This window comes from Quercus robur, chromosome 11, assembly GCF_932294415.1.
Source record: "Quercus robur chromosome 11, dhQueRobu3.1, whole genome shotgun sequence".
Taxonomy (NCBI): Eukaryota; Viridiplantae; Streptophyta; class Magnoliopsida; order Fagales; family Fagaceae; genus Quercus; species Quercus robur.
This window is the reverse complement of record NC_065544.1, coordinates 8249821-8267376: the sequence shown is the minus strand read 5'-3', so window position 1 is coordinate 8267376 and position 17556 is coordinate 8249821. Positions and strand designations below refer to the sequence as shown.

Genomic DNA, 17556 nt, shown 5'->3' with positions numbered 1-17556 from the left:
TTTCTTTGGAAAGGTATATGGAGAGTTCAGGCCCCTAGGCAAGTTTCTTTTTTTGTTTGGTGTGTAGCTTGGAATAAGATCCTAACGGGTGATAACTTGAGATTGAGGGGATTGGATTTTGTGGATTGCTGCATTATGTGCTGACATTGTGGAGAGACAGTGGACCACTTATTTCTTCATTGTGAGATGGCTTATCGGTTATGGAGCTTTGTCTTTATAAATTTTGGGTTGTCTTGGGTTATACCTAAATCAATCCCAAATTTGCTTTTTGGTTGATGGAATTGGTTAGGGAAGCATTCGTCTCAGATTTGGAACTTAGTTCCGTTGTGCATCCTATGGTGTATTTGGAAGGAGCAGAATCGACAAACTTTTGAGGATTTGGATCACCGTTGATTGGTTTTCTTTTATGTTTTTTCTCTGTTTTCTTCTTTTTGTATTTTTGGGTTTGCTCTATGTTATTCATGCATAGAGTAGTCATTCGTATATATAACATTCTTACTTATCAAAAATAAAAAACAATCAGTATGTTAGATAATGTCTCAAATTCCTAATTTAATTTGTTTTGGGTTTCCTTAGTGTGAAAGGAAAATCTATTCCTTATCCACTAAGGAAAGGTATTCCTTGTCCACCAAGAAAAGTATTCCGTGTCTACCAAGAAAGGTACTCATGTCCGCCAAGGAATAGGTATTGAAGTCTTATAAATAGGCAATACTACAGAAGGTTTTGTGGCTTTGCCAAAAGGTCCTCCCACATATGGAGACTTTGGATTAGTTTGAGAGCACCACAATTAGAAGATGAGAGAGATCTCTTTGGCAATCTGTGTTTGCAACTTAGTTATGCAACTTGGAATCTAGTTCCCCAATACCTTCTGTAGACACTATGGAGAGAGATGAATCATCATACTTTTGAAGATGTGGAGCTTTGGTGGTTCAACTAAAGTCATTTTTTACTAGATTATTGTTCAAACAGTCTCGTATTTAGGGATATAGTGACATTCTCATTTAGATTTCATTCCTTTCACTCCACTCGTAATTCCTTTTTCTTTTTCCCTTTTTTTGGCATTCTTTAGACTATCTTATGGTCACATTAAACATACATGGGTGGTTCCTCTTTTTCAATAAAATCTCATTACTAATCCTCCCCACCACCCCCCCCCCCCAAAAAAAACAAAAAAAAAGGCAACAATTTTTTAATCACAAAATATATAATTAGTAAAAGAGATATTGGCACCATATTACAATAATAAGAAGGAAACTAGAAGGTCAAGTTAAAAATTATCGAACCAAATGCATTAGAAGAATGTCTTTGCAATGAAAATTCCATAACTTAAGACGGAAAATATGATTTTTTGTCTTTACATACCTTGAAACGAGCATGCAAGGTGAGTAAAATATCATTCAATAGCGTTGCTGGCCAAGCTGGATCTGAGAGCTCTGATGCAATAATTGATTCTAGTTCATCAAATGAATCATGTGGACTTTGCATCCATATTAATGCCTTGATTACCATTGCTCGAACATAAACGCATTCACATGCTACTGTTGTACGCACTACTTCCATCAATGAAGCTAGTAAACCTGCAATTGTATCCTTGCCACCTGTTCCATTAGATATAGAAGACGCTTTTCGGGTACCTAGAGACCCAGAGAGATAGAGAATGGAATGCAATCAGATAAATGATCCAAAATAGAGCTAATTCAAGCCCACCTAAAAAAAAGGTGTACAAATAAAATAAACATAGATAATATATATAAATATTTCACAGTGCAAGTGCAAAGAGCAGAAGAATTCTTCAAAGGAAGAAAGTTTTGCTTAGCTATCAATAACAATTATATGCCAGAAGTAACATCTGAAGTGTTCCAATCCATTGCTGCATATTATTTTGACAAAACCATCTATAGTGTAAAGAAATATTGAATTAAACATGACTTTCAACTAAATATAACTTAACTAATAAGTGCATACAGAATATACACATTAGATGATGTAAATAATGTCATGGAGGGAGCCAAGATACTAATCTTGCCACATAACTACATTTGCCTATAAACCAGCCTTGCTCTTCCTCTTGCAGTATTTCCCCCACCTCCATGACATAGTATTTGCATCACTTGTATGGGTTATGTACATCCTAGAAACAAGTACATATGCTTCAGGTGCATGTGGCTTTTAATTATTTTTTGGTCACATTTGGTAAACATTCCTCTTAAATAATATATATTTAGGGGGAGGGTTGATGCCATCATAGAAGATCAATTAGTTACAACTTCGTAAATCTGTCTATTTAAGATTTTATTTTACGAGGCCCATGTGTGAAGTCCAATTGAAGTAAAAGTAGTGTGATTTCAATGGTTTAGGTATGAGTCTCTGAAGTTAAAACATTTTTTTTTTGTGGGGGGGGTGTTTATTTTATTGGTTATTGTCAATTTTGTATTGGGGGGAAAATCTTTAATTTCTGCCATTCCGGCAAAATAAGGGTATTTTGGCCATTTTTGCAATCCCAGGTATCTTAGGTTTCATTTTTTGTTGAGTCCAAGTTAGTCTTTCGTTATGTTTTTAATTTACTAGTTAAACTAGGAGTCCTAATACTATTAGTACAAGATAAATTCTTTTATATTTGTGCTCAATGTACTCAAAGGAGGGAGTTGATTAATAAAGTTATTGAATGTTTTAAGCATTGAGGCATGTTGACCCTTCTGTGTTCTTTTCTCCCTTTCCCTTCTCTCTTTTCTTCTTTACTTTCTTGTGATTTTGTTCACAAGTACTGTTCATTCAGCCCCTAAATACCATAAAATCCTTTTTTTTTTCTATAGGTAATCAGAAATTTATTAATAAAGAGAAAAAAGAAAAGAAAAGTACAAGTTGTTCATAATGATGAACAAGAAGAAAAAAAGAACAAACAACACAGCAAAACAAAAAATCAGGAAACTAAGCTAAGGGAACCATAAAATCCTTTCTTTTCATTCTTCCTTACCACCCCCAAATCAAGCCCTTTCTTTTACCTATCAAAACCTTAAAACCCCACATACTCTCTTCTAAAAGATAGCGATCAAATTCAAACTGAATTTCAATTCCTAACACAACCCCATAGCCCTTTCTTTAACAATTCTAAACCATAGATTCACAAATTCTCCTAACCCTAAACCCACCATAAGTACACGTAGACTAAATCCCCCATTTGTCCTACATCAGGTTGCAGAAGGCTCTTGCAACAAAAAATCACTCAAAGTCAACTAGAGTTAAGCTACAGTATAAACACCAACCACTATTTAGAAGAAACTAAGCAACCTAAACCACCATATACAACCTTTGCCAAACCAACACAATTTAGCATAGTTGAAATGAGAACATCACAGTTAGATTCTAACATGTACTATAAATGACACTATCCAAGACACGAACCAGAAAGCAAAGAAAAAATATTACCTTCAGAGTGTGAGTTCTCATTAGTATCTGAATCGTGGGAGTCTGCAGTCTCAGCAAATGAATTAACATGAGCTCCTTCATCAATATCCTGTAAGCCTACAGCAAAAGCTGCAGCCCGACTTTTTCCCATCTCCTGCACAACTCTTGCTGCCATATGAAGTATTGGCCTAGAGAAACTACGGAAAGAACTCTCCAACCTGAATCAAGCAGCGAAGAAAAAAAAAAAAGAAAACAAATTTCAAATTTAAAAACCCATAAATAAGACAAGCACTGACAGAACATTTAACTGAACTTGAGAAATTCAAATAATCCACCACCTGAAGAACCTCACAGAATAAATTTTCTAATACCAGAGAGAGAAAGAGAGAGATGTTTCTACCTTCTCATTACAAGTTTAATAAGGGGTTGTGGACGCTTTGCCTTTTGAGATTTTTCTTTGGAAGCTTCCTTTGATGATACAGATGGTGCTTCTGGCAACTTAAGAATCTCTCGCGTTAAACGATACCACCCAGCAGCTCGCTCTTCAGTCCTACAGTATGCAAATGTAAGGAAAACTGTATCCCAGCAAATTATCAAAGCAGTGACACTAAACTACTTGCCATGTAATTGTAACCCTGTAAAAGATAAGAATATAATAAGAAAGAAGTGCAGATACAAAAGTTAACAAAACAAACCTCTCTGTGTTGTCGCTCTTTCCCAATACACATAAGATTGCCTCAAAACAGACTCTCTCGCTAGGATCCAGGAGGAGTTGATATAGCACCGAGTTGAATTGAGATTTAATATCCGGCCTCTCTATTGACAAAAGTTTCAAGAAACCAATTTCTCAAACACTGAAGGAGAGAAATACCACTTGGGATATAATATTTTCAATTACTAACCATCTAGTGCTCGAGCTCTAGCTATTGTATGGCACAACCTGGCTAGTGAAACTCTGGCAAGAACATCATGCAAATGGAGAACATCCTGCAAAGCACCTGCTTCATATAACAACCAAACATGCTAAGGTTGTATGAGAAGCTTGGACAAAAAAATGTCCTTACTCTCCTAGAAGAAGCAACTAAACCAATAGAAGCAAAACAGAGATTTCTCATTCACATGATCCAATTAATACTCGAAATAAGTTCAATGCAAAAGTCATCATGTTACACATCTTAGAATAGACTTAAGACTTTTCTTTGCCTCTTATAAATAGAGCAGAAGAAAAGAAAACATCAACTTGCATTAATCTCAGAAACTTAAAAGAACAATAAGGTTTTGAAATGAAATGCTGCCACATGCACCTAACAATTGTACAAAGATCCCAAAAGAAAAAAAGGATTTGGACCTAATTTGAACAAAAGCTCAACAGAGTTATCTGATATTTCCCTTCTCCCCACAAGGTCCAAAAAATGGGGCACTAGTCAAAATTTTGCCTCAAAATCAAGAAAAAATGGTGAATTGTCTCTAACATGTGTCTTGGCAAAGAAATTCATTTTCATTTGATATCCAGTTCCGTTTCTGTTACTTGACAACATATTTTCATGAATGTGACACAGCTATACAGAACTGACAAAAATGCAGATACCAAGGGCTAGATGTACTTTATGCACTTGATTTCCTTTTGTCTTTGATGTATATGTCCTGTATACTCAGGTGACACCCTTCTTCTTTCTAATATATTCTTATTACTTATCAAAAAAAAAGATACCAAGGGCTAGACAATCATGAAAGAGTTTCTGATACGCAACTGTGCAACTCAAAAAATCTGATGAAAAATGGAAGAAATATGCATAGAAAATCATGTTTGCTCTTGATTTGGATTATATGGAATCAAAACCCAGAAACTTCATACATACATACATACGTACATAAATATAAATAAATAAATATATATATATAAATGAAATATTGCAATTATGAAACTTCAAACAACAAATGCTATCTGTAATAATGGTAAGAAGTGGAGGAAGCTAAAAGACAACAAAGATTGATTGGGAAGAATACCTCCAGGCTGTGCAAGCTTTCCTGCACAAGGGTTAAACCGGTACAGTGTCAGAATACATTCTAACAACCAACTTTAATTCTAATATTACATCATGTAAACAAAAATGTTCTCATAACAACAAACACCATTAAATTTTGAAAGAGTTTAAGAGTCAAACAATGAAACCTAAGGCCATCGCCACTGCATAAGGGTCTCTAAGAGCTAATTCAGAGAGAATTTCCAATGAATGCCTCACAGCAACAGGATCAGCAAATGAAACTCTGCAGACAAAATAAAACCACCTCATTATTGACAACAAAAAACAAAAACAAAGGAGGAATGGTTAAAAGATATCATCCAACTGAGACAAAAACAAAAAATTTGAATCATAAAACCAGAGTTTCTAAAATGAAAGCTATTGATCCATTGTGACTTACAGCCACCAATGTGCATAAACATGTAAATACAAATCATGAAAGGTATAAACAAACGAAAACAAAATATATTAGCAAACTGACATAAACAGAAATTAGACTGCAAGATCATAAAATCACAATTAGATATATGACACCCAATATACACAGCTCAAATTCATAAATATAAAAGAATATGGCTTTTATAAGTAATAAAGTTGATTAAATCCCCTAGCTTGCAATGAGAAAAAAATCATAGAATAAGAGCTTTAGATCAAAAGGACAAATTGAGCTGCAACCATAAACTTCAGTCATGAGTGAATTGACTGATGAATGTGGTAAGTATGGAGGGAGAGGAATATGAGGACATTTGAATAACAATGACTTCAAAAATGAATGAAACTAAATTAAAATAAATATTAATTTTCTGTTCCCACATTAGGGCTACACCCCCACACCTCTTCTAAAGGAAAATCCACTAACTCAAGGTAATTTACAAAATCTGAGAAATTAGCATTGCTAGTGACATGTTATGGTAGCTTTTTCTCTCATTGGAAAATCTCACTACATTGAAATCACACCCCAAACACCAAGCCTAATCATGTTTCCTTCTAACCATCTTCAATTCCTACTATAGACTAATCCTCTCTCTATTATCATTCAAGCACAAAGGCTATCCCCTCATTTTCCTTTCCTCCTCTCCCAATATATTTCAGGTTTGATTCTGGGCCTTGTAAAAATTAATGAAGGTTTGGAAATTTTTTGGACTATTATTGTTTTGACAATCTGGGCTATTGATAGCCTCAAACTCCTCATTAGGCCCAACAGGCCATTAGCTCATGCCATGTCTCGAACGTGAGTTTAGGTTTCATTCATATTATTTTGGACCAAAAAACAAAGATTTTCCCAGTGTCCAATGGTTGGTCAATGGCTTGGACAAGCCTACAACCATGGTTAGGTTCAATCCACCATACTAGTTGTTTACCATCCTACCCAATTTCTATCTTAAGCAAGTTTTTGAATGTCATCCTCAGATATGTGCTTTGAATCAAGGAAATAATGATGAAAAAAAACTTATATTTGCATTTTAAAAAGCAAATTAAAAACAGCTTGATAAGTGTGAATTAAATGAAATCTCCAACATACTACTGTCCTATATGCTACATGTGATCAGCACAACGAAACTACTCAAAATGACGTTACCATGCAACAACTGTATGCCATCAAACAATGAAGAACAGAATGAAGAACTTACCCCTGTGCAGCACGATGTAGAAATGCCGGATTTCCAGGATCCAGAGGAAGTCTTCTCAAAGCACTCAGTGCAGCATATTGCAAATTACTCCGAATGACAGACTAAAAATTAAAATAAAAATTAAATCAATAAATAAATAAAACTATACAACCAGTTATCCAAACTCAAAAGAAAAAACAGATAAAGAATTTCATATAAAAATAAGTAGAGAAGAAATGGAAAGCATACTCGTTTCTGAAATTTTTTTTACTTAACCACTTGATATGACAATCAAATCTAAGACACATACAAGCAATAACACAGCTATAAAACTAGCAAAAATGGGTGACAAAAAACCAAATCAAAGTCTGGCATCATTGTAAGGTTCTATACATAGAAGTGTGGCTCCTTTGGTTGCTGATTGCAATGTTGATTTAACTTACTAACTTTACAGGAGTCATCATTTTTCATTAGTCATAAACATCACCAGGAATATGAAAATGAACAGAAAACTGCATGTCAAACCCGATACCAGAAATCAAGATACTATAACCAGAAATCAAGATATAATTATTCTTATTTGCTACCAAGATATCATATTAATCAGCATGGTAAGTAAAATTACAAAAAACATGCAAGGTTATGACATAATAAAGCATAAAACAAATAGATAAGTTAGCAATGAATTATAATTACCTCCTTATCACCACCTTTAGTCCCAAACATGCCCTTCTTACGTTTTTGCGAGCCATCAGCAACCTAAAAATCAAAATATAACGTTAAAAACATGATAGTTTAAAACATGATTTTGATATAACTAGAATAATGTGATGAACAAAAGAACATGTCAAGGAGGAAGTCATGCGCACGCACTACATTCTAAAAAGGCACACATTACATTGTATAAATAAGTTAATACATAATTATCCTAGTAATGTTCTTGAAATCAAAGAATATAATGCCAAATCATTGGTGAGTAATATATTTAGGCAAACCATAAATAAGTTCTATGACTGTCAATCAGTTTCACTTCACATCCCAGCTAGAGACACAATGGAGGTTTTCATAATTGAGACCGTTTGGTACAGCTTATTTTTCAGCTTTTTGAAAATGGAGTTGTTTGAAAAGACTATATAACTAGAAAAAAGTGAATAAAAAAAGTTGTACTTTGAAAAAGTGCAGTTTGAAACCGCATTACCAAACGGGCACTACATCTACTTCTAATTTTTTTGATCAGTTTTGGTCCCAAGAGACCTGGGAGATTCAAACTAGTGACCTCTTCATGAGGTGTAGTCCCTAACCATTTTTCATTCCCAACAAAGAAAAATTTGGCTATCCAAATCCACATACTCCTCCTTTACTGCAAAGATTAACCCAAAATCATTTCAACATGGACAGGAAGAATATCTAACAGCTTAATTCTTATCCATATTTTTTACACAAGTGGCTTGATGTCAGCTATATTGACCTTGTCCAATGACAACTTCAGTTTAGCTACTCAAAATATGGTTCCAATCTTACCAATTGTCAAGGCTTAATTGTCTTTCTTTCTTCCCGTGGCTAACTCTATATTACAATAACACCACCATCGTTGGTTTTCTTCATAAGTTCATGAGTCTTAACAATAGATACTCCCTGATTTTAGAAATGCTTTGGATCATTCCTTGAGTTTCAAAACAAACCCATTCTAATGTTGTGGTCTTACAATTCATCTTTTCCAACCTATCAACTTTTAATATGATCTGATCTAATTATTGTTACATAGAATTCTCTTTGCATGTACACTAATTCAATTTGGGGCACTCAAGAGATTTGCAATTTAGTTTCTTCTGTAAACTACGGTGCCAGAAGATAAGGAGTAACATGAATGGAGAGAAAGCCCCAGGACTGGATGGTTATTACAAGACTTTCTTCCAGCCATGTTGGAGTATAATCAAAGAGGACACTGTGTGAGTGTTTCAAGTTTTTCATGAACAAGGTACGCTTGAAAAAAGCCTCAATTCTACTTTTATTGCTCTCACTCCTAAAAAACCTAAGCCAGTGAATGTGAAGGACTTCTAAACTGATTGCCAAAATATTAGCTAATAGGTTGAGGGTGGTAGTAGAACATATCCTACTGAAGTGCATTTGTTAAAGGCAAACAAAATTTAGATTCATTCTTATTGTCAATGAATGCCTAGATAGTAGACTAAAACGAGGAGTTCCAGGATTATAATGAAAATAGGATTTGGAGAGAGCTTATGATCACATTAATTAGACTTTTCTTATTTACATGCTAAAAATATTTGGTTTAAGTAAAAAATGGAAGTAATGGATTTCATATTGTATCTATGATTCGCTTCTAAATTTTGGTTAATGGTAGCCCCAATGTTTCTTAATAGCTTGAGCTATTGAGTAAAATGATGGTTAAAGAAGTTGGAGGGGTTAATTTTTAGTTTTATGGTTTTTTTATAAGTGATAATTTGTTGACAATCTTACATTTTCTCTTTCTGGAAAATCTGATGATATTTGTGGAACTAACCTGGATCGACTTTGGTATTTGAGATATGTGTTCCATTGGTTTGAAGCTATACCGAGATTGATTTTTTTTCTTTTTTTGATAAGTAATAAGTTTTATTGATATCAAAAAGGAACACACTAGTACACAGGGAGTGTACAAGGGGTCAAGAAATTAAATACAAAAATTGCAAGAGTCTAGGAAATCAATAAAAGAAGGGAATGATTGTTTTTGCAAAGCAAACAACCGATCCACTAAAGTTACATATATCTAGAAATTCCTCCAAACTAGAAAAATGAGTGACTTTATTAAAAAGAGAGGGAAAAAAAACAAATTCAAATCACATCCCAAGTACACAGGAAGTTTACTATGAAAAAAAAAAAAACCAACAACAACTTAACAGAAAGTGCACGAATCTAAAAACTCTACAAATGAAGAAGAAGACAGGTCACTCAAGCTCAACATCCACTCAAACAGAGTACATGGAAAAAGAGTTCTTCTCAGTTCAAGAGTGGAAAGTTCCTTCCCCTCAAAAGTGCGGCAGTTCCACTCTCACCAGATCAACCACATTAGGCACAAAGGAGGATCTGAAGATTGGAAGAGACTTTATCTATCCAAGGCAGGTAGAAGTACTTTATTTGTACACTATCAAGGTCTTCAAAGGGTGAGAAAGACAAAATATAGGCCTGATAATCATATTCCTAAGATCTGTCAATGAGAAAATGATGGCCTGATAATCATATTCCCAATCTTGATCATGTCTCACAAAAGTGGATACCAATGAACCCCACCATTGTCATCTCCCATTTTTTAGAGCATTGCATGAAAAGATGCTTGCTTTTGGCTGCATCCAATTTTCTTCTATTTTAGATTTCATAGATCAGCTGAATTTTGCATGCATTTTTTAAGTGAACCTTCTTGTATGCAACTTTTATACTAAAGGTTTTCATTCATTCTAATAAAATCTCAGTATTACTTATGAAGGGGAGGAAAGAAAGTCCTGATTCAACATAAACAGCCTACTTGAATAGAGCCTACCACTGTCCTACTTTTTTTCGATAGGTACCTACTATTGTCCTACTTGTGACATTAAACAAACCCCACCACCCCCACCGCCCAAAGAATTTATGGAAAAGCTCAGCAAGTGCTGTTGCTCAAAGGTGTTTCCACTTTTTTATGACATCTAATTACATCAACAGACCTAAGAAGTTTTCACCACATATTTTAGTCAACTATTTTTTTTCCTTTAAAATAAACCAACATCCACTTGATCCTCTAAAATGATATTTGCCAAAAATATATTATATCGAGTTCTAGGAGTACCAAAATTTTAGCAAAAAAGTTTTATGTGCTCTAAAGCTCCATATCCCAGTTCAAAAGCTTCTAAAATTCTGGAACAACATTACTCAGTCCTTTAATCATGAGTTACCATTACTTTTGACACTCATCAATGTGTCTATGTTGTCTCAAGCTAGTGGACACACCATAAAACTTCAACATTTTCTCCACCAATCAAAATCTACTAATGGGAGCACGATAACAATGTTCCACCTTTTCCCCATAAGAATCAGTCATCCAACATGGTATTACAACTGGTTTTTCTCTATTCTCTCCAGTTCAAGCCATGGTATCCCCTCTTTCTGTTAATAATCCTAGGATTGTAAATCTGATTTTGTTGTGGGCTCCACAAGCAGTTTCATGACTTATAGTGGTTGTTCGTTAATTGTGAAACTTAAGTTTTGCATGAGCAAAATCTTTGATGATAATTGGTTATCCAAGAAGAACAATAGGCCAAACTTGCTCATTACCTGCGTATTCTCTTTCACCACCAAGTTAAAAGAAAATAAAAATTACGATTATACAAACATTAGTGATGAAGGACAAGGGGGAACTAAGCAAAATCAGATTAAGAATTTCTGGCTCAGATCTGGGCAGTGCTGGTATAGCTTCAATTTTGAGGAATTAGGGTTAGGGTTAGTGGGAAAAAGGTTGTAAAATAATAAGGATTATAGGGTTTCCAATGGAGGGAAGGAATAGTAGGATTTGAGGATGAAACAAAGGAGAAAAATCAAGATTTGAGTTGCTATTCTGGTACTGTGAACAGTGACTGTGTGAACGGTGATGGGGCTTTTGAGGGTTTTTAGGGCTATTAGATGAATGTGTGCTTTAGGGTTTTGAAGTTTTATATTTTAGGGTTTAAAAGGTGAATTTACAAATGGTAAAATAAAAAATAAAAAATAAAACATAAAATAAAAAGATAAACTTCCAGGCATTACACCTAGACTTCCTAGGCATCACACCTCGGAGAAGGTTGCATGTTGCATCACACAAACCTCTAACAAGCTTCATAGCTTCTCTAAAAATCTGAAAAACTTAATATCAATAGAAAGCATTACATCCCTTTAGATAGAAGACTAATACTTGTTCCTAGTAGAACTTGGATTTCTTAAGAAATTAAAAAATTGCCCCTGACGTTTAAAAAGAAAAATAAAACAAAATAAAATTTGCTTCTCACTGCCTGCATCAATTAACCTCTAGTAAATGCAAAGAACAAGAAGAAAGTAGCATTCTCTAGGTAGACATTTATGGAAGGAATCAAAATAGGACAAACCTGATCAAGTATGCCAAATACAATTTCGTACAATCTGGACAAAATATCAGAGTTGCTTGAAGTAGCATATGTAAGAGCCTTTAAAGCTTGCAATCTCCGTGCATGAACTTCAAAAATGATGGATGAAAAATGTCAAATCATTATATATAACCACTTTATATAGGAGTCAAATTCCCAATCTCAAACATAACAACCACTTAATTAGTAAGGAAGGACATTTTAAAAAGAAAATGCAATCACTTTCTTCCCTCTTGGATGATAGTTTCAATTTTGCAAACTAAAATAACGTTACAACTTTTGATAAGAAAAATAACATTACACCTATGTTACCATTTTCTCAAACCAATCAAGCCTCTATATCGTTTGAATTAGGCTGGCTCCTATAACCACCTTAAATTGAAGCCATATTTCCATTTTTATAAGTGACAAGCAGTTTATTTGTAACAATGCCATGGCCAATAAGCTCTAGATCAAATGGCACCTCCTCCACTTATAAAAGTAAGGTGGAAGGTGAAGTTGTAAGTTCAAGGCCTCTGGTTGCATGTGCAACTTACCAATCAAAAAATTGTACGAAAGGACAAGTTAAAGAGACACTGAAACCATTTTCTTTGGGCACCAGTTTCCATCTTGCAATGGAAAACAAAATTATACCTATGTTACCATGAGTCTATCACATACTTGAGATAAATTTAAGTAGTCATTTGGTTCAAGGTAATCTTTTAGGATTCTCGGAACCTGGGCACTCTCATAGTTGGTTGCAAATAGCTTAAGGAAATCCAGATGCCTATGGGCATCTAAATTCCTACTAATCCTCACCTTTTGAGGAATGTGGATTCCCTTTTAAAAAGATCAATATCCACATTCCCATGGTTAGGGAAAGTTCTACTTTCTTCAAAGTGACAATTATACCACCAAATTAATAACCTTTAACTAACTAGAATATAAATTTTCTCATCAAGTGTTCATGCTATGTATTCAACCCTTTTTTTTTAATTCAATTGTTAACATAAATGGGGGAGGGGAATATGTACCGTGGGGACAAAAATCAAGAACTAAAATTACAATGATCAAGTAAAACAGGAATGAGAACAAGTAAAATGCGATAGAGCCACACTCCAAACAAGGAGAGTACGGCAAAAAAAAGATTTAATCTCTAGCAAGGACCGTTCACATCTCTAGAAATATATATATATATATATATTATGGTTATATTCACCATTATTTATTGTTATCTCCTATTTGGAAATAATTGTGCCTCAAAGAACAATATTATGCAGTAATTTTTCTATAATTAAAACTATGCTGGTACTATGCACTCAAACAATCATAAAAGAAAGATAGAATGGTCAAAGCAAGCAGAAGCTCAAAAGAAATTTCACATGAAAAGTTAAACAAAGAAATGACTTTACATTCAACATCAGCATTCGAGGCTTCTGCTGTAAGCTGTTCTATTATTCGGGGTACAACATCAGCTCTAGTCACCCCCCCAACAGCATCAATGTCAGCCAGAGCATCCCAATTTGGAGTAGGAATCCCACCACCTGTGCTTAAACCTTGTGCTCCTGTATCTGATAAAATTCTGGCCAAGTAATAGTAGACATACCGTAGAACACTCCTATCTTCACACTGCTGATTGAGCTGCAGAAAGAAAAAAGAGGGAGATTGAAAGAGAGAAACCATATATCATCAACACAGTAACCAAGATTGTTTCACTCCATGACAGGTAAACATGTCAATGCCAAATGTTAAAGTTGTCATAGTATAAATTCAATAATAAGTAATACAATCAGCATAGCATACACAATTTTTCCACTTTCCAAATCAAGTCGCACCAATAATTCATACGTGATATCTAACCATAAAGGAATTAAAATGACAGGCAGAAAAGATATCCCTTTTCTTGTTAACCACAAAACCTTCTTTTGTTTATTCTGTTTGCTGCTCCTAGAAATTTTAATTCTCAATATTCATATTCTGATCAACCAATTCTTTGTTAAGTAAAATATTTATCAGAAGTAAAGAAGAGCGCTACCATGCACACATGGAGTATACAAAGAGATTCCCCCCCCCCCCTACATATATGTTAAGGCAGGGGAAAAAAAAAAAAAAGATGACTTCCTCTCATTTCCATATAGTCATTAGCGTCCAAAGCTATCACATTAAAAAATCACCAAACCAAATGTTCTGAAAAAATATTAATGAATTTTCAAACAAAAGGTTTTACTATACTCTATTCTATAAATGCCATAAAGATACCAACACTGCACCATGAGCACGTCAAAGTCCTCAACTATCTCATACCCAGAAAGTTCAAACTTTCCAAAGCACATAAAACAGTATTTCATTGTAGATCATATCTTTTTTTTTTTTGATAAGTATTTCATTGTAGATCATATCTTTGAATCATGCAACATCAAACAGAACAGGCCATTACAGAAACAGTTCTACTTTTAAATAATAATTATAAAAATAAAAATAAATAAATAAATAAACCCTAATTCTTGCTAAACAGGGAATGACATCTAAAATGAGAGAACAATAATAAGAGGCATCATACCATGAGTAGAGATGGCGCCAACGAAGGGTCAACAGAATTGTACACAGCAAGTTTGGGAAACACATGATGCAGCAACTGCTTCTGAGAACTTTTCTATACACAAGCAATGACAATTAAGAAAGAAAACAATAAACAAATAAGGAATGGAATTTTCCAATCAATATAATAAACAAAAAACAGCTTAGCGAATCACAAGGAGGGTGAGGCTGATGCTTACTTGATCAGACGTAGCAGCCAGTTCATGAATACTCCTAGCAAGTTGCGAATATGAAACAGGCTGTAAACACGAAGCAAGTTGCATTTAAGCACCAATACAGCAAACCATACAATCCAACCAAAAAACTAATTTACCAACAAGAGATTTTTCTTGTCTCTAATTACACACACACTCAACTCTGCCTATGTCTATGCTTATTGTCATTTATTTTGTCAATAAACAGTCCCAAGCCCCAAAAAAGGAGAAGGGTTGTTGCAGTAGGCTGATGGCCAGCATAAAATTTAGTTACTCTATTATGAATGGATCTACTCAAGTGTTTCCACAAAAGACCCACCAAACAGAGCCCAAAACACGAGTAGATCTTTATTTAAAAATTAAATTAAATTTAGGAACAGAGAGGGAAAGAGCAACTCCACATTCTTAAAACGTATTTCAATTTTCTCATAGTTTCTTTTTTTTTTCTTCTCCAAAAAGTTACAATTTCGGAGAGAAATCTTAATTGTGTTATATTTCACAACATTTTCTCAGTAATCAAACAGAGCCTAAAAAAGCTGAATAGATCTTTTTAAAAAAAATAAATAAACTTTAGGAACAGAGAGAAACAGAAAAACTCTACACTTTTAAAGATAAAATCTGAATTGTCTTACGTTTTGCAACATTTTCTCAGTAATCAAACACAGAGCGAGAGATAGAACTGGACAAAAACTAAATATCATCTCAAATTTTCTCACAGTTTCTGAGCTACCAAACAAAGAATGAGATTCTAGAGAGAGAGAGAGCAGCTCCACATTTTTAATTCACATTTCGATTTTTCACAATTTCAAAGAGAAATCCAAATTGTCTTATGATTCGCAAACATTTTCTCAGCAATCAAACAGAAAAGAGCGATAGAATTGGACAATAACTAAATATCATTTCCAATTTTCTCACGGTTTCTCAACTACTAAACACAGTGAGATTCTGAAGAGATAGAGAGAGCAATTTCAAAGAGAAATCCAAATTGTCTTAAGATTCGCAAACATTTCCTCCGTAATCAAACAGAAAGAGAAATAGACAGAATCGGGCATATAAACTAAACATCATTTCCAATTCTCTCACACTTTCTCAACCACCAAACAGAAACCGTGAAAGAGTTACCTTCTTTTTCTGATGCTTCTGAGGCATGATATTGGTACGGACTGGATGGAGAGCAGCCTTAGCGGCCGAAACGGTGTCGCTATGGATCTGCATCAGCGCCGATCGCTTCGACCTCTTCTCCCCGGACGGCTTTCCCAGCGCCGTCGGAGCCTGAGTCGCCGCCGTCGAAGACGGTGCTGAAGTCGTCGACGCCGGAGCCGGAGCCGGAGTCGGGTCCGCCGTTATCAGATCCATCAGAGTCGTACCCGACGAGTCCTGTAGCACCACAACAACAACAACAACAACAACTCGTATGTGAGTTTGGATTCGAAAATTGGTTTGTTTTTTTTTTTAATTTATTTATAAATAAATAAAAGACACATGTAGAAATCAAGCAGTGGAGGTGGATCTGAGGGGATTGTAATTACAGCCATTGTGTGCGGAAGCTTGTGAGCTGTAATTGGAAGAAAGAGAGAGACGACTCTTCTTCTATTCGGTTACTATGACCATATCATCGTCATATTATTATTCTATGTTCGTCTCTATGTTGAACAAAGAACCATGACTATCTCCTCTTAACGACCCTTTTTTTAATATTTTCTTTTTCTTTTTTTTCTAATAAATATTCTTTTTGCTACCTCAAATTTGAGTTACTATTTATTTTAAGCATTCCATTTTTGTTAGATTTTATTAGCGCTAAAAAGAGAGGTTTATGGTTTTTATTATTTACTGGGTTCTGAACACGCACTCTCTTCTATATTTTTTGAGTAAAGATTTAATATTTTACGATGATTAAAAATTGGAATTACTATATTTTTGGGTAAAGGTTTATTTTTTTGCATTTCTTTTATACAATTTGATACTTTTCCAGATTGTATAGTTTGTATTCTAAATTCAGTCTGTGTTCTATTGTAATAGTAATCAAAGAAAAGTACATATTGTAATCAAAGAAAAGCAATGAGAGCTTTAAGCCTTTAACCCACAAACGCATATTAAAAATAAATAAAAAAGATAATCATAAGAAAATAAAGAAATGAAGAAGACTCAAAGTCCAAATAATTAGAAAGCTATTGATTTCTTTATAAAAAACAAAATAGAAAAGAGCAATGTACATTAACATACCTGTTGAACTAGAACAATTAGAACTGCACTTTTGTTTTGTAACTAAAGTTTTTTCTTTTTTGGATTTTGAATTTAGAAAAGATGATGATGATAGTGTAGAGAAAAAGGACATAAAACTGAGAGGAATTGAGGAAGAAATAAACTGAAGAAGTTGAGTAGTCCTATTTTGTAGGCAGTGTTTTACATGGGAGTTAGAAATTATTTTTAGCATGTTATCCTTAAGTTTTATATCTACTTTTTAGTTTTTTTTTTTTCTTCAAAATCAAAACAAAGAGATTTGAGGGAAAATAAAAATAAAAACCAAACATGAGATGAGATTAAGGAGCATGGGAAACCGAGTATTAAAAAAAAAAAGTCAAGTCTTTTTTTATGCAAAAAAAAAAGAGAGAAGAAAAGT

At 34.1% G+C, this 17556-nt stretch overlaps 1 protein-coding gene across 2 annotated transcripts in view; it reads right to left on the bottom strand.

Annotated features, from left to right (window-relative positions):
- Positions 1 to 16632, bottom strand: part of LOC126707169 (uncharacterized) — a 28743-nt gene extending 12111 nt beyond the window's left edge. The window contains exons 1-15 of one of the 2 annotated variants that reach the window (XR_007648849.1): positions 16466 to 16632; positions 16059 to 16313; positions 14922 to 14981; positions 14705 to 14797; positions 13557 to 13785; positions 12148 to 12254; positions 7736 to 7798; positions 7061 to 7161; positions 5579 to 5673; positions 5413 to 5433; positions 4308 to 4403; positions 4101 to 4221; positions 3806 to 3955; positions 3427 to 3623; positions 1363 to 1634 (exon numbers count right to left, since the gene is read on the bottom strand). Coding sequence is in view for 1 of the 2 variants with exons in the window: in XM_050406769.1 (XP_050262726.1) it covers positions 1363 to 1634; positions 3427 to 3623; positions 3806 to 3955; positions 4101 to 4221; positions 4308 to 4403; positions 5413 to 5433; positions 5579 to 5673; positions 7061 to 7161; positions 7736 to 7798; positions 12148 to 12254; positions 13557 to 13785; positions 14705 to 14797; positions 14922 to 14981; positions 16059 to 16313; positions 16466 to 16471 (1866 nt within the window). In the remaining variant the exon portion in view is untranslated. The remainder of the gene's footprint in view (positions 1 to 1362; positions 1635 to 3426; positions 3624 to 3805; positions 3956 to 4100; positions 4222 to 4307; positions 4404 to 5412; positions 5434 to 5578; positions 5674 to 7060; positions 7162 to 7735; positions 7799 to 12147; positions 12255 to 13556; positions 13786 to 14704; positions 14798 to 14921; positions 14982 to 16058; positions 16314 to 16465) is intronic. The other variant, XM_050406769.1, reaches the window with a different exon arrangement.
- Between the last annotated feature and the right edge of the window lie 924 nt (positions 16633 to 17556).